General features: G+C 43.0%; 1 protein-coding gene across 1 annotated transcript in view; it reads left to right on the forward strand.

The window, feature by feature from the left end:
• Window positions 1-21209, forward strand: part of LOC122928255 (A disintegrin and metalloproteinase with thrombospondin motifs 2-like) — a 670803-nt gene that overhangs the window by 542242 nt on the left and 107352 nt on the right. The window contains exons 19-20 of the mRNA XM_044280912.1: window positions 2225-2432; window positions 3938-4067. Of these exons, the coding sequence (XP_044136847.1) occupies window positions 2225-2432; window positions 3938-4067 (338 nt within the window). The remainder of the gene's footprint in view (window positions 1-2224; window positions 2433-3937; window positions 4068-21209) is intronic.

Consider the following 21209-nt stretch of genomic DNA (forward strand, 5'->3'; position numbering starts at 1 on the left):
ATCAAAGGGTTAATTGGGGTGCAGGGGTTGATCTGGGGCTAAAGTGTGGTGTTGGTGCTACTCACTGTGAAGCCTGCTCCTCTGCTGGATCCAACCGATGAAAAGGAGCAGCAGAGGAGCAGGCAGCCATATAACAGATCATATTTACTAATATGATCTGCTATGTGGCTTCTGATTGTTTTTTTTTTTAAATCATCAGCTTGCCAGCCGCAATCATTGGCTGGCAAGCTGATGACGCGACCCCACTTGACGAAATTCCGGCCCGAACTGCGCATGCGCGGGCCGGCAAAGCGCGTCATCTCGCGTGACTCTGCGCAGCGCTGCCGCCTCCGGACCGCACATCTGCATTAGGCGGTCCGGAGGCGGTTAAGATGAATGAGGCATGGATCTCGAAGGGACTGACAGTGGGGGATACGTTTGACTACTAAAAGCCCTGATGACATGCCTTGACCTCAAAATGGTCCCCACGCTGCTGTATTTAATGTCTGCATACCGAATGACTTTCGTGAATTCTCCGCCTCCAACTAGGGTTCATGACGCAATATTTTAGTCACCTTTCTGCCTGGAAAACATCAATTTTTACGGCTGCAACAATACCTGATTTTTCAGGCATGTACATGCCTAATTTTTCTGGCTTCTGGTGCTGCACTGTGGCTGCAAAAACAAAACAAAAAAAAAAGGCACATACAAGTGTCAATTCCCCTTTGTGATCGTCACCTTGTTATGGTGAGGGGGCTTGCGTATCACAATGAAGCGATCATCACCTCTATGAGTGTGTTGGCAATGTTGCCACGCCCCAGATTATAAGGCCGTTGCTTCATTATGATCAGACTAAAAGCGATCGGCTGGATAATTTTTCATAGAAAAAAAACATTAATTTTCTTTTTTTAAGTTGTATGGGTTTTTAATACATAAAATAAAAAAAATCATAATAAAGTCTCTTAATAGTTTATCAGAAATAATGCAGACAATTAGAACTAAATTATTTCAGGATGTCGTAATGGTTCGTTAATTCGACAATTGTTAATCAATTCGACACATGTCGCCGGATAGGGGACGTAACAGGGATTAAACTGATAGGAATCGTACTAGTTAAGACACCACTCATATAGGGTGTCACAGCATATTGCTCTGTGCACGCGCAGTGCCTCAACTTGGGAGTAAGAGGACCGACCAAGCCGCTTTTTCCATCTCCCGGTTTCTAAAATCAATTTAGTTTGGTTTAGTTTGGTCTGTCACTGTGAAGGCAGTCGAAGGTACCCGGCCCAAATTTTTTTTCACAAAAGGCAATCCCTGATATGGGATGTAACAGGGATTAAACTGATGAGAAGAGAACTACAGAAAATAGCACTCATATCGGGTGTGACAGTAAATTGCACGGCGCAGACGCAGTGACCGAGGATTCAAACAAAGGGGAGGGAGCCAGCGTTTTTTTTAACCATCTCCCCATTCGAAAAATCAATTCAATTCACCTTTCCGGGACCCTTGGTGTTGTAACATCAACGGGAAATGGCTAGCTTGGTATCCAACCTTGTGCAAATGGGGAGTTTGTTTGCGGTTGTTTGCGGTGCATTAAAAGGGGAGTTTGGTCTGTCAATGTCTGTGAAGCGGGCGTAACCCTTACACTACCTGATCGATACAACATCATACCTGATCGTATACACACACTGGATGTTTTAAACCACGTTGTTCAAAAAAAATTAGGATTGTTAGGTGATTTATGCCCTTTATGGATTAAAATCCAACTCTGCGTCAACTATGTAATTTGCCATGGATCCCCCTCCGGCATGCCACAGTCCAGGTGTTAGTCCCCTTGAAACAACTTTTCCATCACTACTGTGGCTAGAAAGAGTCCCTGTGGGTTTTAAAATTCGCCTGCCTATTGAAGTCAATGGCGATTTGCCTGTTCGCGAACATTTGCAAAAACTTGCGCTCGCCGCTCGCAAACGGAAAATTTTATGTTTGCGACATCTGTACCCAAAAGTAGCCTCTCAGAGCCTTTTTATAGAGCAACAAGGGAAGCACTTTTACACACTCTTGTGGCAAAACCCAATGTCTAATCGGACCATACCTGTAAGCATTTACATACTGTATCTGCCTTCATGGTGAGATTTGCAGCAATCTGACATTTGTATCTGGGTGCATATTATTTTTGCCCTTGAGTGAATATAAGGTTTTACAATTTTGATAATACTTTTTAAAATTCATTTTTGTTTGCATGCAGATGGATGACAGGAGAGTGGATGCAATGCTCTACAACATGTGGAAAAACCGGTTATCAAAGTCGCACAGTACGGTGCATTCAGCCTCTAAGTGAGAATACAAACAGATCTGTGCACAGCAAATACTGCAGTGAGAATCGTCCAGAAACTAAAAGACCTTGCAATCGCCAACCATGCCCTGTTCAATGGAGGGCAGGACCATGGTCACAGGTATGTATAATTCTTAATGTTTAATTGAGAAGCGATTTATATATTCCTTACAGATTATTAAATTGTCTATTATATTTACAATGTCTTGAAAAAGTATTCATACCCTTTTTTCAAATTCCAGATTTTTTCACGTTATACCCACAAACTTAAAGGGGTTGTCCAGGTTCAGAGCTGAACCTGGACAGCCCTCCATTTTCACCCCAGCAGCCCCCCTGACATGAGCATCGGAGCAGTTCATGCTCCGATGCTCTCCTTTGCCCTGCGCTAAATCGCGCAGGGCAAAGGCATTTTTCAGAGTTCCGGTGACGTACCGGGCTCTCCATGGGGCTGACAGGAACCCCGGTGACGTCACCGGCACTGATGGGCGGGATTTGGCTCTGCCCAAGCCAGTAAAACGGCTAGGGCAGAGCTAAAGCCCGCCCCTCAGAGCCGGTGACGTCACCGAACACACTGCTGGGCGGAAGTTACCGCCCGGCAGTGTGTTATTGAAAACACAAGAGCCTGTGCCCTGCACGATCTAGCGCAGGGCACAGGAGCGCATCGGAGCATGAGATGCTCCGATGCTAGGCTCAGGGGGGCTGCCGGGGTGAAAATAAGGGTATGTCCGGGTTCAGCCCCTTTAAAGGTATTTTATCGGAATTTTGTGTGTTAGACAAACACAAAGTATCAAGAATATGTGAAGTGAAAAGCAAGTGATACATGGTTTTAAAAGTGTTAATAAATAAAAATCTGCTAAGTGTGGTGTGCATTTGTACTCAGCCCCGAGTCAATACCTTGTAGGACCACCTTTTGCTGCAATTACTTTGCTTTTGCCTACATCTAGAGGCTGAAATATTTGCCCATTCTTCAAAATAGCTAAAGCTGAGTCAGATTGGATGGAGAGTGTCTGTGAGCAGCAATTTTAAAGTCTTGCCACAGATTCTCAATGGGATTTAGATCGATGACTGGGTCATGCTTAACACATAAATATGCTTTGATCTAAACCATTCCATTGTAGCTCTGTCTGTGTCCAAACTTTTGCATGCAGGGGCGTAGCTAAAGGCTCATGGGCCCTTTTGCAAGAGTTCAGCTTGGGCCCCCCTTCCCTCAGTGCTTTGTGGCCAGGAGGCAGGGAAGCACATTGACTTTGTGCTGCCTAAGGCAAAAATTGAAACGACACCCCCCTCCCTGCCTAATTCTTGACCTAACCCCTTCCCTCCTGCCAGAGGTGTAGCTTGACCAGCATGCACTTTCTATAATACAGGTGTCAGCCTCCTGGGCCCGGTAGTGACTGCTACCTCTGCACCCCCTATAGCTATGCACCCCTGTTTGCATACCAATGTATGTAAATTCTCTGCTCATTCATGACTTTCCTTTCCTCATTACTTAAACAGTTTATGCATTCTATTGGTACTGTACATCCTGGAATGAAGGAAACCCTCTTCTCATTAATCTATAAACTTCTTTATATTATATAGAATATCATCTCTAGTTATTTTAGTACGAGTACATTTTTTCTCTTGTAGTGTTCTGTAACTTGTGGTAATGGAACTCAAGAAAGGCACATTCTCTGTGGTTCAAGTGACAACAATACAGATAACTGTAATACTGACAAACCAGAAACTACACGGATTTGCAGTCTGCCTTCATGTTCTGGTAAGTTTAGTTACCACAAAATGTTGAAAAATATACATTATTACCAATAAGTAATAGAGGTACAAAATGTATTTTAGTAGGAATTTTAAAATACTGTTGATAAGATCCCAAATATTGAGCAAGTGTTAAGGAATTGTCTTCCCCTCCCCAAATAAATTTAAATTATGAAACAAACTAGTTAGTTTTTACTAGTTAGTCCATGTAGATTGTAAGCCCTCGCGGGCAGGGCCCACTCTCCTTCTGTACCAGTTTGTAACTCGTCTTGTTTATGATTAGTGCAATTGTCTGTATTATGTATGTGCACCGCTTATCATATGTACAGCGCTATGGAATGAATGGCGCTTTAATAATAAATAATAATAATAATATAGAGACTTTACTAAATCAATCAGATTACCAACAATGTATCATTAAAAACACAACATTCCATACAGATTAAGACAAATTACTCTCGGTCCCTTCTTACAGCAAGACATCTGTGCAAATGCAGAGCTCACGCATAAAAAGAAATATAATAAAATAAAAATAATATGTTCGGCTTTGTTTTTTGGCGGTCTAGATATAGTTCTGCTGGTTTGAGTTAGGCCACTTGCACACTGGCGTTTTGGCTTTCAGTTTGTGAGATCCGTCATGGGCTCTCACAAAGCAGTCCAAAACGGATCAGTTTTGCCCTAATGCATTCTGAATAGAAAAGGATCCGCTCAGAATGCACCAGTTTGCCTCCGTTCGTCTCCATTCCGCTTTGGAGGCGGACAGTGTTTTGGTGTCTGTCTGACAAAACTGAGCCAAACTGATTCGTTCTGACACACAATGTAAGTCAATGGGCACGGATCAGTTTTCTATGACACAATAGAAAACGGATCCGTCACCCATTGATTTTCAGTGGTGTTCAAGACTGATCTGTTTTGGCTATGTTAAAGATAATACAAACGGATCCGTTCTGAACAAATGCAGATGTTTGCATTATCTGAACGGATCCGCACCAAATGCATGTGTGAAACTAGCCTAATAGTACTTATACTGGGACTTTGTAGTAGAATTCTAGTGCCTTAAATACTCCAATAATTAGGTATACATCCAAAATACCACAAGGTATTTGTATCATAAGAGATATACTGTGTACATATAATTTTTCTAATGTGTTCAGCATAGCATGCTCCCATTGATGAGTGGATGTGTGGGTGCAGCAGCTTCAAAGTGAAAGTATGCATCACAGCAAGCATCTTCAGAGGAGTGGTCACCTGACATTCCTGGCCAAACAAAACAAATCTTGTTTTTTTCTGTGTCACCATTTCCTAAAAGCTATACTTTTTCTTTTTTTATTCTGCCAATCATCTTGTGTTTTTATTGGTACCATTTTTGTGTACATACAGTGCTGCCCATAATTATTCATACCCCTGGCAAAATTACTTACTTTTATTCAACCAGTAAGTAATTTTTTGACGGGAAATGACATAGGTGTCTCCCAAAAGAAAATAAGACGATGTACAAGAGCCATTATTGTGGTAAAAAAAAAATTCTCAGCTTTTATTTACATTTGAGCAAAAAGTGTCCAGCTCAAAATTATTCATACCCTTCTCAATAATCAATAGGAAAGCCTTTATTGGCTATTACAGCAATCAAACGCTTCCTATAGTTGCAGACCAGCTTTTTGCATGTCTCCACAGGTATTTTTTTTTTTCTACAATAATGCCTCTTGTACATCGTCTTATTATCTTTTGGGAGACACCTATGTCATTTCCCGTAAAAAATATTACTTGCTGGTTGAATAAAAGTAACTTTAAGTCAAAATTTGCCAGGGGTATGAATAATTATGGGCAGCACTGTATGATATTTAGATTGCTTTGTATTATACTTTTTATTCGGCAAGGTAACCAAAAATGGCTGTTCCGGCACAGTTTTGATTTTTAGTTTTTTTTACAGTGTTAATCTGACAGGGTAGATCATGTGCTATTTTTATAGAGCAGGTTGTTACGGACGCGATGATATCAAATATGTCTACTTTCTTTGTTTCATTTTTACATAAAGTATTTTTTTTTTTAAAGCATGTTTTTGTCTCTCCATGTTCTGAAAGACATATTTTTTCTATTTTTCTGCCGATAGTCTTGTGCAAGGGCTTATTTTTTCGAGAAGAGTCGACAAATTTCATTGGTCCCAATTTTGGGTACATAATATTTTTTGATCATTCAATATTACACTTTATTGGGCAAATAGACCAATAAAATTGGTTGTTCTGGCACACTTTTTATTTTATTTTTTTACGGCATTTATCTTTTGACAGACGAGTGTGTGATACTTTTAAAGAGCAAGTCGTTATGGATGCATCGATACCTAATTTGTCTATTTTTTTTTATTTATTTTGGCTTTACACAATAAAAGCATTTTAGAAAAAAAAAAACATGTTTTTGTAGCTTTATTTTCTGAAGGCCATTTTTTTTTGTTTTTTGCGCAATTGTCTCATGTAATTGTTTTTTCAGGATGAGGTGACTGTTTGATTGGTACTATTTTGGGGTACATACGACTTTTTTGATCACGTTTAATACCTTTTTTGGGAAGTGAGGTGGGAAGAATTTAAATTCCATTATAGTTTTTCTCTTTTTTATTTCTGGCGTTCACTGTGCAGGGAAAGTAACATGATCCTTTTATAAATCAGTTTGTTACGGACTTGATGATACCAAACATGTGTAGTTTATTAAATTTTTTAATTTTTTCTATCAACTATAAATGTGTGGCTATAAGACATTTTTTTAACATTTTTTTTTTACTTTTTTTTTACCCAGACCCACTTGGTTCTTGAATATGCAGTGAGTCTGATGGTTTAGAATACACTACAGTACACTGTATAGGAGCCTGATCGGCTATACCAAGGCAAGCCGGATGCCTGTTAAGGCATACGGTTGCCACAGTAACCATCGGCAGCACAGCAGCAGGCCGAAGGGAGAGCTCCCTCCATCTCTTAACGCCTTCCATACAGCGGTTCCTATGGACTACAGCATGAAAGGGGTTAAATAGCCGACATTGGTGCCAACACCAATGTCGGCCGTTTCAAGCAGAGTGTGCTGTATATTATAGCTGACACTCTGCTAACCGCTCCAGCCATCCTGAAACAGATCGGGCGGGAGGGGGGGCAGAACGGGGCTCTGCAGCGCTGCCGCCGGCCTTCCTGAAATTAGGGGGGCACAATGGGAGCTGGAGCCCACGGAGGGGGGGATATTATATATATATATATATATATATATATATATATACACTGTGGGGATTTGCTCTGGTAGACAGGCTTGCGGACGCAGTATAGAGACAACAACAACGTCTTTAACTTAAACAGTTCAGTGTTTTATTAACACATAAGTAAAGTAACAACAGAAAGTCAGTTTCAAGGAAAAAAACTGTCACCTTGAGTCTGGTGTTTGTTCACACCAGGCAGCAACACATAAGTCCTTGAGTGAAACAGAAGTCAACGTGCTTTCATCCAAACAATATAGCAAGCCTTAATCCTGGCCAAAACTATCAGGCTCCAACACAGAGACTGTCAAAGCTCCACTGTCAGATGGAGGGTAATCCACACCAGCTGAGACTTCTGGCTGGGTTTTATATCCCTAACCGAAACCCAGCCAGGAACGTGTGGAACAGCCACCCACCCTGCACTTTAGCTGCTCCCAGTAAGAGCCGGCCCGGATCGGCTTTACAGCCACACTAAATAACCAATAGTGTCAGTCAGCACTAGCTGCCGCTGACACTTAAAATTTCCGGCGCTTACTTACCGATCGTCGGGGTGCAGACTGGATATGTGCTGCTCTTAACAGATTAAAAAAAGCAGCGCATGTGCAGTTACAATAAAGGCATGGACGAGCTTTCTCTAAAGCTCCTTCATGTCACGCGCAGCCATGGATGAACTGGCTGTACGGCAGAGCGGGGCTCAGGGGGTGTGGCTTATTATGAAAAGATTAGTCGACTTATTCTTTAAATAAAGTATATTAGGAAACTCATTTTTACCCTGCCTCTTACAATGTTGTATAAAGTACTTATATAGTGGCCAACCCCGTTAATTTTACACTCGCCGGTCTCAGCGTCCCCAAACTCCAATAGCGCATGCATGGCAGATTCACACAAGCCGGCATTACACGGGGCAGATAGTGGGCAAAGTTACGGATGGTGGACTTTATCGTCATAGGAGCCATGAGTTATAAATTTCAGAAACCTCAACAAATACCATATAGCAATAAGTAATTTATGGGACATTTCTTATTGAGAGATAAAGTGCCTGGCTTCATATAATAGCAAACATCAGTACCGCATGTTCCATTAAGAATACAGCAACACCATTAACCTCAGTAAGACCTGCAAATGAGTCCGCATCCGTTCCGCAATATCAGGAACGGGTGCAGACCCATTTATTCTCTATGGGGCCAGAAGAGATGCGAAGAGCCACGACTCCGAAAAAAATAGTACATGTCCTATTCTTGTCCGCATTTGTGGACAAGAATAGGCAGTACTATGGGGGTTGAGGGCCGGATGTATTGCGGATCCGCAATACACCACGGACGTGTGAATGGACCCTAACTCAAACCAGCAGAACTGTATCTAGACTGCCCAAAAGACCATGCCAAACATATTTTTATTTTATTATATTTCTTTTTATGCGTGAGCTCCGTATTTGCACAAATATATTGCTGTAAGAAGGGACCGAGAGTAATCATTTGTTATAATCTGTATGGAATGTTATGTTTTTAATGATACATTGTTGGCAATCTGATTGATTTAGTAAAGTCTCTATATACAAACTTAGGCTAGTTTCACACTAGCGGCAAGGAACTCCGGCAGGCTGTTCCGGCAGGTGAACAGCCTGTCGAATCCGTCGTAGTTTTATTTCGGCCGCCTCTCGGCATGTTTGCCATGCTGCCGCCGGAACTCCGTCCCGACCCCATTATAGTCAATGGGGCCGAAGCGGTAGTCCGGGGGAACGCGTGCACTAGTGGCAGCATGCATCCGACAGGCTGTTATCCTGCCGAAACAGCCTGCCGGAGTTCCTTGCCCCTAGTGTTAAAGTACCCTTACTGTGAGCTAGCTGCTAGTTTTTTATATTTTACATTTATAATTTTGTGTCTTTTCACATGGGACATTTCTTATTGAGAGATAAAGTTTACCAACTACCAATTGGTAGTTGGTAAACTAAGCTCCAGATTATGCTGGTTGAGTTTCTCTTGATTATATAAATTTTAATTATGGCCCTGAACTCAATAGCATAAAGTTAAAAAAAGCTTTTTACAGACGGTTCCCTGTGTAGTGGAAGTGTGACATTCCATCCGTCATGTGCACAGCTGCTGCGCTTGCATGTGGCATGGGATCACATGACAGCTTGGGCCAGTGAATGGCTGCAACAGTGTACGGGACATCATACTTCTGGCTCACAGTGGACCATTGTGAGCCAGAAGTTTTTATAGTTTTTTTCTTTATGCCAATCACTTTCAAAGCTATATTTTAAATAGCTTTGATGGTCAGACAACCCATTTAACTCTTTCCTTGCCAAGGACATATCTCATACATCCTTGTAGGGTCATATGCCCTTGTTACAGATGGCTGGCTCTTGGGCTGTTCAGATACAAGCCAGTGCTTATTTTAAGATTACAATCTAAACACTAGCCTCGCAAAACTAGCTCCAATACAAAAGGAGTTACAGTGCTCAGAAATGGGTCCCAGTCAGGTCTGCACATACTTGCAGCTTTGACTCCCGATCCTATATTTAAGGGCTATATCTCTCAATGTAGAGGAACTAGAGAAGAAGCATCTAGTTTGATGCATCAGGAATTGGTGGTTGGAAATCCTGGCTGATCCACGCCTGATTTATCTTGACAAAGGTATGTCTCTCCACATTTTGGGTGGATAGGAGAGTTCTCCTTGTGGTAACTATGGCCCCTGCCGCACTAAACACCCGCTCTGATGCCACACTACTGGTCGGGCAGTTTTTCCAGGACAAACTCTGCTAGTTGCGGCCACAAATCCAGTTTGGCTACCCAGTAGTCCAGCAGATCTTCAATTTGGGGTGGCAGGGTGCTGTCCAAGTGTGCCACCACCTGCTGGTTCAGGTTCTGCTCTACGTCTAGCTGCTGCTGGTGAGTAGTTTCTTCACTATGCGGGTGAAGAAAGCTACTCATCAGCTACTGTAGACTTAGACTGCTGCTGATGGAGCTGGTACTGCTACTGCCACCCCACCCCTCCCCAGCAGCCATGGCAGACCTGCGAGGGGATGGACGATAGTGCAGATAGGCAGCGGCCAACTGACTACATAGGATGTGTCTGTAGTAGTTCAGTTTGTCCTCTCCCTCGGTGGGTGTAAGAAAGGCCCCATTCTGGACCAGTAGCGAGGGTCAAACAAGGTGGAAAGCCAGGAGTAATCTCTCTGCCGAATGGTGACAATTCGGCTGTCACTACGCAAGCAAGTGAGCATGCATCCATCTCCACTGCATACTGCCACGATGTGTCCGGGTCCTCTGTCTCGTCTTCCTCATCGCCCTGTAGCTCATCTGTCTGCTCCTGCTCCTCCTGTCCTGTCAGCTGAGTAGAAAAAACACCCATTTGGCTACACATTGCCTGTGCTCCAATGTCCTCATCCCCCCCTCCTCTTCCAGTTCAGCCCCCACAGGGCTCATGTGGCTGTGAGATTGAGGTGCCACGTCTCCAGTCCCCTGACCAGCCATTACCAGCATCTGTTCCAGGACATAAAGCAGTGGAATGATGTTGTTCATTCCATAGTCTTGGCGACTGACAAATAATGTGGCCTCCTCAAAGGGCCTGAGCAAACGGCAGGTGTCACGCATGAGCTGCCACTGTCTGACATCAAAGTTACACATTGGAGTACTCCTATCCGCTTGCATCACCAATAAATCATTGATGGCCTTTCTCTGTTCGTATAGTCGGTCCAACATATGCAGGGTGGAATTCCAACGGGGGATGCCGTTCTGCCGCAGCAGCTCAATGAGAGTGTGTTTTGCGGTGTACGGCTGAAGTGCATGCAAAGTTTCCTGGCCATTTTTAGGAGGTCTTGCAGATGGGTGGTAGACTTCAGCTGCTTGACAACCAGATTGAACACGTGAGCCATGGAGGGCGCATGGCTCAACTTTCCTTAACGCAGCGCATACACCATGTTCTTCACGTTGTCGGTCAGCATGGTTCCGATTTTCAATTGTCGCGGAGAAAGCCAGGATTCGATTACTTGATGCATCACATGGAGTAGTTCCTCCCCTGTGTGACTCCGTTCGCCAAGGCAAACAGGGTGCAGAACAGCATGACACTGCCGAGCCCTGTACATGTGGTATGCTGGAGAGGCACTGTAACTTGTCCCTGCAGTGGAGGCTGAGGACATGGTGGAGAATGAGGAGTTAGAAGCGGACATTTTCGCAGGACCAGTGGTGTGACAACATGGAGGCGAAAGCGGCATGACCTGGCCAAGTTGTTGGTTTGGCTAAGCAGGAACCACATTCACCCAATGGGCCATAAAGAACATGTATTGTCTCTGACCGTAGTTACAGCTCCACACGTTAGCGCTGCCGTGCACTTTGGCAGACACTGACAGGCTCAAGGACTGGCACACCTTCTGTTCTACATGTGTGTGCAGGGCTGGTACTGTTTTTTTTTTTTACAAAGAAATTGACGGCTTGTGACTCTCCAACTTGGCTCGACACAAGCCATCAGTTCTCTGAAAGGTGCAGAGTCCACCACTTGTAAAGGGTGAGACTGCAGCACCAGCAACCTTGACAGGAGCATGTTCAGCTTCTGCGCCGTTGGATGCGTGCACGGATACTGCTGTCTCTTGGCAATCGCTTCGGTGATTGATTGCTAACGGAATCACTGACAAGGAGTAGGAGCAGGACAATCTGGACCATCAGAAGATGAAATTGACAGACCGCTCCCTTCGGCTGAGGTAGAGCAGCCTTAACTGACTGAAACTGGGTGCGTGCCACTGGATGATACAGCGGTAGATGCCGCAGGCTGGACCACCACATCAGAGCCACGGTTCTCCCAGGCCACTTTATGGTGACACTGCATATGTTGACCGCTCGCAAAACTAGCTCCCACACCACTCTTCTCATCACTACTTGCCTGCCTAGCAGAGGAAGCGGTGGATGTCTCCTCCAGATCTTGGCTGGGCAGTAGCTGCTGACTGTCCTCTAGTAGCTCTTTCTCTGTGAAAAGTGGAGCTAAGCCCACAGCATTTAGTACTTCTCGCGGTGAGGGAACAGAAAAGGCCAGAGGCAGGTTGAGGATAGGTGAGGGGACAGGACCTGCTAAGGGTTGTGTCTTATGAACTCACCGACTGTTGGCTGTAGATGTCTGATGTCACTTGGGATGACATGGATGACCGAGCTAACCAATCAAGAACCACTGGGTTGCTGGTCAAGACATGACTGCTAGATGACATCAGGAGCTCAGGCCTTTTCGCTGCGACTCCAGCTGCCACGCCCCCTTACTCTGCTGCGACCTCTGTTCGCAGGTAAATGAGAGGAAAAAGAAACCTGTCAATGGCACCAAATACCTGGGAAAAGCAATACAATCTCACTAAATAGTAATCACTGGTTGATTATGTGCAATATTCAATTATTAACTGTATAATAAAAAAACACATATACCTCGAGATAGAGTGGTCCAGTCATCGATTGATAATAATAGGATACAATTGTGTACTATGAACGTTAGATAAAATGTAAGCATAAAAACATTAAAAGGCACTCACTTCACCCAGGAGGGGCAGGGTGGGATAAAGCTCAAGACACCCACTCTGCTTCCTCCTGGGCTTGGATCGCCCGTAGAGAATCCGGAATTGGATGACATCTAATAAACCTACTTGACACCATCCAATGGAAAACAACCTATCACTGGGTTACATTGGATGTCAGTTCCCTATATAGTAATATCCAGCATGAATTAGGCCAACAAGCAAGTAAGCATTTTTTAACTAAAGGCCATGCCATGCCCTTGTCTCAAAAAGATTTTATTCTCATTTCTATTCATTTTATTCTTCACCACAATTTATTTACTTTTAACGACAAATTTTATCTGCAGACCAAAGTCACGGAGATGGGGACGAAATTTGCGCCCTCCTACGCCAATCTATTCGTAGGCCTTTTTGAAGAAAAATTAGGCTTAACCTCCCGTGATCACATTATATTCTACAAAAGATATATTGATGACATTATATTGATCTGGGATGGGCATAAGGAGGGATTGATCTATTTCATAAAGGAATTAAATACGAATAGATGGGGTCTAGAATTCAGCTCTGAATATGACCCACAGGTAGCTATTTTCCTAGACGTCCACATTAAAACAATATCTAACAAAATTACAACTCAAACCCATTTTAAAAAAGTAGATGCAAATAGTTACCTCGATTACTCTAGTTGCCATGATTCCAAATGGAAAAATAATATTCCATTCGGACAGATGAAAAGAATTAGGAAAAATTGCTCCAAGGATAAAGTGATGAGAGAACAGCTGGAAATCCTTAAAAACAGATTTAAAGAATAGGGGTACCCTAAAGGGCTAATTAATGCTACTGCAAAGAGGATACTTACCATCCCCCAAAAAATTGCCCTTACCTCTACTCAACCAAAAACCAAAACTGATGATAAATATCAGTATAACCTCATCACAATGCAAAGCACAAGAACATCAGGCAAATATTGATGAAACATTGGAACATCCTTCTCAAGGATCCGATTCTAAGAGATTCTATACCGAGACAACCCTCCATCACGTTTAGGAGAGCAGAAACTCTTAAAAATATAATTGCTCCATCCTGTCCGAAACGAGGGACAAAAAAAGCCACTCTACCCTCAAAAACACCAATAATGACAGGGATAAGGAAATGTCACCTTAAAAAATGTCTATGTTGCACCATGATTACTCACGGGGCTAAAGAAATACTGTTAGATACCCCTAAAGAGGCCCAAAAGGACAGCTGGAAGATAAAACAGGATCTACACTGCGGCACAAGAAACGTGGTGTACCTATTGACATGTCCATGTAAACTTAAATATGTTGGTAGGACTACACAAACAGTCAGGGAAAGAATAAATGAAAATCGCTCCACTATCAGACTAGGTGTTTTAACCGATAGCGTCTCGCCATTTCTCCAAAAAACACAATAATGATCCATCCACTCTGAAAGTGTCACCCATAGAACACATTTACCACATCTTACCAACAATTATGCTGAAAACAAATGCATTGGATCTATCTTCTGAATACCTTATCACCGTTCGGACTTAATGAAACAATGGAATATTCAAACTACTAAAATTTAGTGTCAACACCATCGATATGATCCATAATATTATGCTGTTCTTGGAGAACAATCAATAGGACACTCAATACATTGAACCGTGGTCACTTAGTCCTCCTATGTGCACCATATGAAAGACCTTTATTCTATACGGATACTGAAGAAGTGACGTGGACAAAGAACGTTTAATTTCAAAACATCACCCCCAATATATCCCCTTTAAACTGGATACATCCCCCGGTATACCGTTTGACCATGTCCTTTATCTATAGATATAATATACCCTGATAGATCACGCATTATGTATTATATATACACATTCACTGTTATATAGCTATGTATCGCTATACAGTATATACATTTTTTATATAGATTTTTTAATATAGTTTTTAGGCGATCAGATTTTATTAAATCTATTTATCATCATATACAGGTCCTATTATCTATGTATCCACCATCCTTGCATCAATACTTGTATGTTCCTTTCACAAGGAGATTGTTTTCCAATAGAGTTATTAATTAGGTGATAGGAAGTCCAAGGTGTAATACTATGCCTTAGACTTTTTCTGCCATTCATCAGCGCAGGGCATGCTATGAATGGCACAGACAGTTCACTGAATGTAGGCAGGCTATTATAGATAAAGTACATGAAAGATATGTTATATTAGTCTTCAGGGTAAATGGCCATGTTGGCACTTTGCGATAAATAAGTGAGTTTTGGGTTGCAGTTTGGGCACTCTGTCTCTAAAAGGTTCACCATCACTGAGCTATAGTGATGGCCACCTACTAATGGCCTCTATACAGATTTTCGATCTTGTCTGTTTGGGTCTGTAACTCTGATGCTGTCCGATGCGTTCCACGCTGGAACGCATATCGGAACTGACGTATTGTCATGTCAGCCACAGTGCGTTCCAAGCTGAGGCGCAGACCGGAAGTGACATAATTTACGTTTTGCCGCGATACATGCTGGAGCGCGGACTGGAAATGACATTGCCTCCTCTACTTCCCTACCGGTGCTCATGCGTTCCACGCTGGAGCGCAGACCGGAAGGGATGCAACTTCCTTCGTTTTTGCCGCTTTTTCATGTTTAAATATTAGACCATGTAGCAAGGGGATCTTGCAAGACCCCGAAACGCGTTGAGCCTGCACTCCACCCATACCCTGTGCTTAATAAAGGATATTTGACCAGATGTACCAAGTGTGACTGCCGTCAATTCCAGATACTCTACGGGCGATCCAGGCACAGGAGGAAGCAGAGTGGGTGTCTTGAGCTTTATCCCACCCTGCCCCTCCTGGGTGAAGCGAGTGCCTTTTAATGTTTGTATGCTTACGTATTAGCCAACATTCATAATGCACGATTGTATCCTATTATCAATCGATGAATGGACCACTCTATCTCAATGTTTATGTGTTTTTCATTATACAGTTGTTAATTGAATATTGCACATTATCAACCATTGATTACTATTTAGTGGGATAGTAATGCTTTTCTCAGGTATTTGGCGCCATTGACAGGTTTCTTTTTCCTCTCATTTACCCTTTTGCACTATGTCCATATAGGAACCCTCCTAATTGGACTATATAACTGTGGCTGCCTGTACCTTCCCAGTTACCGATTATACTCTAAACCATCAATATGGTCTTACCTTTGGCACCCTGCCAGTATATCGCAGACCCCTTTTTTCTAAAAGGGCCTGTGACTAATCCCCTCTCCTTTTTCTTTTTCTTGTCCCTACTTCTGCTTGCGCCAAAAACATTCAGGTCTCTGCCACTCCTCTGTGCATGGCCTGGCACTTCTCTGCCTGACATACTTGTAGCTGAACTGAACAAACTAAACGGAAATTAAAACACCCCTAATAGCGACGAATATATTTTTCTTTTTGTACTGAAATAGTCCACTGAATTCTTTCACCACAATAAACTGCAGAAATGCACTGAGAATATAAGAATATATATTTCTTGTTGGACAGAAATAGGCAACTGTACACTTTTCTCCAGAAAAAAATTAAAGAATCTGATTGAAGTGCGTATATATATTTCTTGAAGTACAGAAATACGCCCCTATATGCTTTCAACAGAAGTCCCTGCAGCAGTGAACTGAGAATATATATTTCTTGTTGGACGGAAATAGGCCACTATATGCTTTGATCAGAAAAAAATTAAAGAATCTGATTGAAGTGCGTATATATATTTCTTGAAGTACACAAATACGCCCCTATACGTTTTCAACAGAAATCACTGCAGCAGTGCGCTGAGAATATATATTTTTTGTCGCACTGAAATTGGCCACTATACGCTTTGACCAGAAAAAAATTAAAGGATCTGAGTGAAGTGCGTATATAGTTTTCTTGAAGTACTGAAATACGCCCTTATACTCTTTTACCAGAAATAACTGCAGCAGTGAACTGAGAGTAGATATTTATTTTTGGACGGAAATAGGTCACTATACGCTTTGACCAGAAAAAAATTAAAGAATCTGATTGAAGTGCGTATATATATTTCTTTAAGTACTGAAATGCATAACTATATGCTTTCAACAGAAATAACTGCAACAGTGCAGTGCGTATTTCTTTTTCTTTTTTTACTGAAATACGCCCCTATATGCTTTTAACAGAAATAACTGCAACAGTGCAGTGTGTATATATTTTTATTTTTTCAACTGTAATACGCCAGCCATCCCTAACAACGTGGGTATCTGTGGGGACAGTGATCATGGCACGGTCAACAAAGAATACAATCCTCTCATGTGGTGTGGACGAGGCGTACCACACACCGCACAACACTCTCTCCCATCTGGGTCCCGCAGACACTGCAGGTCCATCCTCCAGGACCATTATAGGGTGACACTTTTTCCTTTCTCTGTTTTGGAGGTGGTTTAACATTATCATGATAACATTCATAACCCGACTTTCTCTGTCTCTGTACACCTCCTCCTCTATACACTTTCCTCTCGCAGGAAGATTTTTGCATGTTCTGTGAGCTTTTTATCTTTCCGCCAACCTTTAATTCCTTACATGCTTTTACTACTACTCTGTTTACCATAAGGGGGTGCACATCTACACCTTTCATTAGCTTGCTGATGTCCTTCACTGCCTGTCTACATTCTTTCTTGCTTACTACTTCTGCAGCATCTTATCTCAAGGCTAGCATTCTTCAGCAACATCATGTGAAAGACAGAAAGAACAGAATTTGTATGGAGACCATTTCCATCTCCTCCTTCTGTGATTCAGATGGGCAGGACCCCCAGGGCCGAGTACTTCACTTGACCTGGAGTGCTGGACATCTGCACCAACCACAACAAACTTATGAATCGAGATGAAATTGCCTCCAAGTGCTGACATAGAAGTTAAGGCATTTCATCTAATTAAACAGATCAACAATACTACCAGTAATAACTAATTATAGGTATATGTGTATCCTTCATTTACTTAGTTCAGTACTCTATGTAGTGCTACTAAGATCTATGTGTATTTTCTCGTGTTTGTAGCCTTTTTAGGAAAAATACCAGTAACTAAGATGGCTGCCGGGCAGGAAGTTCCCTCAGTTAGGATGGCTGCTCGGCTGGCCGGAAGTTTCAGGAGTTAAGATGGCAGCCAGGCCGGAAATTGGGTTAGTTAGGATAGCCGCTGGTGAAGAAGTTACCTTAGCTAAGATGGCCTCTTAGCGCCATCTTGGAGGGTAGTATCAGCGGCATGTAAAAATAATTACTTTTCTATTCATCATACATTTTTGTCCAGCCTAATTTCATATACTTACTGTATTTTTCGCCCTATAAGACGCCCATAAGGTTTTAGAGGACAATAAGAAAAAAGTATTTTTCATTACTCCTCAGGTCACACCACCAATCAGACCCCCAATATTAATCAGACCCCAATGTAAATGACCCCCATTCAGACCTCAGATAAGAACCCCATGCCTCTCACCACCCCCATATCAGCCCCATGCCTCTCATTAGCCCCCATATCAGCCCTTATGCTTCTCATCAGCCCCCATGATCAGCCCTTATGCCTCTCATCCCTCATTATCAGCTATGCCTCTCAGCCTCCATTATGCCTCTCAGCCCCAATCATGCCTCTCAGCCCCCATTATCAGCTATGCCTCTCAGCCCCCCATTATCAGCTATGCCTTTCAGCCTCCCATTATGCCTCTTAGCCCCCATCAGCCATTATGCCCCCAGCAGCCTCATGTTTTATAAAATAAAAACACACCTCTCCTGCTCCTGGACGCTGCCTCTCCTCACCGCGCACGATCTTCTTCCTCCTACTGTCAGCTGTGCTGTGAACTAGCGCTCACAGCATGATGTCACAGCGAGCACTCACGCTGTGCACAGCCTTCACAGCTGACAGCAGAGGACCAGGAAGCGGTGAATACAGAGCCTTCACCGCTTCCCAGTCCTTTGGTACTAATGCGCGCTTCCATAATTCATTTTTCCCCCACTATTGCATCTTTTGGGGCGAAAAATACGGTAATTATTTTCATGCTGATGCTTGCATTGTTTTTCATAATATCGAGAATAGAATGTACTAAATTCAAGGCTGAATCTCCTGTGTTCACTCCTGTGAGAAACTTTGTGGTAATTTCACTCCTGTTTGGCCTAAAGCCAGAGCACACACCTCCTTATATCTCTGTGACTATTATTTTTTCATTCTCAATTTAACTCTTAATTTGACCTCATCATGCCATCAGTAGAGGTGATTTCTCTCACAGTAAACTTGGCTGTGTGACCTTCCTCTACTAGACAGTTTTATGTTTGGCAACACACAAGGTCACATTCCTGGTCCACACAGACATAGCATTCTATGTAGAACAGACATAGAAACAGACGGACATAAAGAAACATTTCCCATACATTAACACACACAAGTCTTTGAACTTATTAACAAATAAAATTTTCTGGAGCTTTATACACTCACACTCAGTACCTCACACACATTGCCTTGTTAGTTTGTTAGCATTGCATACATTGTATTCGCTATCACACATTCCAGTATTGTGACGTCACTCCCCCTCACAGCTGCGACTCCCTTCATACACCCCTGCAGCTGCAGCTCCCGCTGTCTCCCTTTATACACACTAGCCACCAGCTGGGGGGCATATATTCACCAGGGAACAGGGACACAGTACCTTCCATGGTAGACAGACAGACACGACACTCCCTGAGGACCACAACCGGACTCAATTCTTGACAGTCCTTCTTCTCCGGGGAGACACACGATCAATGAGCTTAATCACTCAATCACAAACAAGACAAAAGACAACCGGCACCTTTCCCTTTTTACCGCCAAGCAGAGCTCACCCCTGTGCAGAATTGTTTTTTCCCTGGATCTCATGTCTAGTCTGCCAGCTGGGACTAATTCACCTGCCGCCTCTTAAGGGGAGATCTCTTAAGATGCCCCAGTCCAGGTCCTGCAGGTCTGTCGCATTCTAAGGGGAGATCTCATAAGATGCCCCAGTCCAGGTCCTGCAGAAATTTACAGTAGTCCCCCAGGGCTACTCCATCTGTCACCTCCTAATAGGAGATCTGTAAAGATGCCCCAGCAGAAATCTATTGTAGCCTACCCCCCAAGCTTCTCGTTGCTATTTCCTCTGCCGCCTCCTAAGGGGAGATCTCTAGAGATGCCCCAGTCCAGGTCCCAAAACAAATTTACGATAGCCCCTAACTTGAGCTCCACCTCTGCCCAGGGAATTCTCTTGCTTTGCTTAATTGCTAACCGTGAAGGTTCCTGATACGATACGAAACGCAGACAGAAAAGAAGTACACACAGTAGAGCAAATCTTTTTCTTTTTCAATCTATGGTTCTAAGGCCTCGGGATTTCAACATCAAATGAAGCTGCTACTCACAGGGTAATGTAACATCAACCAGCAGAACAGGTCACCACAGCATGGCGGGGTACAATAGGCAGGTAAGATAATCAATTATCTTACCTTGTCTCTGGGGCTGCAGTCCCCATCCTCAAGAGGCATCCACCGTGCTCTGGGAACCCAGACCTTCGGCTACTGATGCTACCTTCTCCCGAGGCCCCACGTTGGGCGCCAAACTGTTGAAGATGCCCTCAATCAGGGCTAATTACGTTTGCTCTACTGCTCCAAATTGTTGTGATCCTAGGATTTTACCTGCATGGAAGAACCCACATTGACACCAGGCAAGGGTCAAAGTAGTTTCTCCTTTATTCAAGGAAGTGAAGCAGTTTATAAGGACATCATAAGGGGCATCCCCCCTGAGGCTCGTAACATTGTTTTATTGGCGAGAATACAATAATAAGAAAAGAGATAACACTTGGAATCCACACATTAAGCTTTGTTTTACTAACTCAGGTATGAAAACTATGTAAACAGCTAAGTGCAAGCGCCATATTGCAATGGCTTCACTCTAACAGCAGTACAGCATATGCCATATATGACACATCAGGGATGAGGGTCCTCTTGGAACTTAAGTGAATAAGGCGTAAACTGAGAGCTGGAGGATATGGGGACCATCTAATTTAATCAAGAAGGATATCCACATCTCTATCATATGTGAAGTCTAAATTAAAAAAAATTCCAGTGCACTTCATTGAAGGATATATTACAGCAGTGTTCCCGTATAGCAGAGAATGGAGTCGAGAATTGCATTTTAGATCTATTCTATGAATCCATGTTTTACACCTGTAGAGCGCCCTTATTCCACTTTCTATATTCCTTGTTTCTATATACTGATGTTGCAGCTTTGACATTAACAATAACCTACTTAAAGGGATGACTCATCTTAAAGAGGACCTTTCATTAGTCCGAACATTGTAAGATAACTATCTGGACATGTAGAGCAGCGCCCAGGGATCTCACTGCACTTACGATTATCCCGCTGCGGCCCAGTTACCTTCTC

The sequence above is a fragment of the Bufo gargarizans genome, chromosome 2 (genome assembly GCF_014858855.1).
Source record: "Bufo gargarizans isolate SCDJY-AF-19 chromosome 2, ASM1485885v1, whole genome shotgun sequence".
In the NCBI taxonomy this organism is placed as follows: domain Eukaryota; kingdom Metazoa; phylum Chordata; class Amphibia; order Anura; family Bufonidae; genus Bufo; species Bufo gargarizans.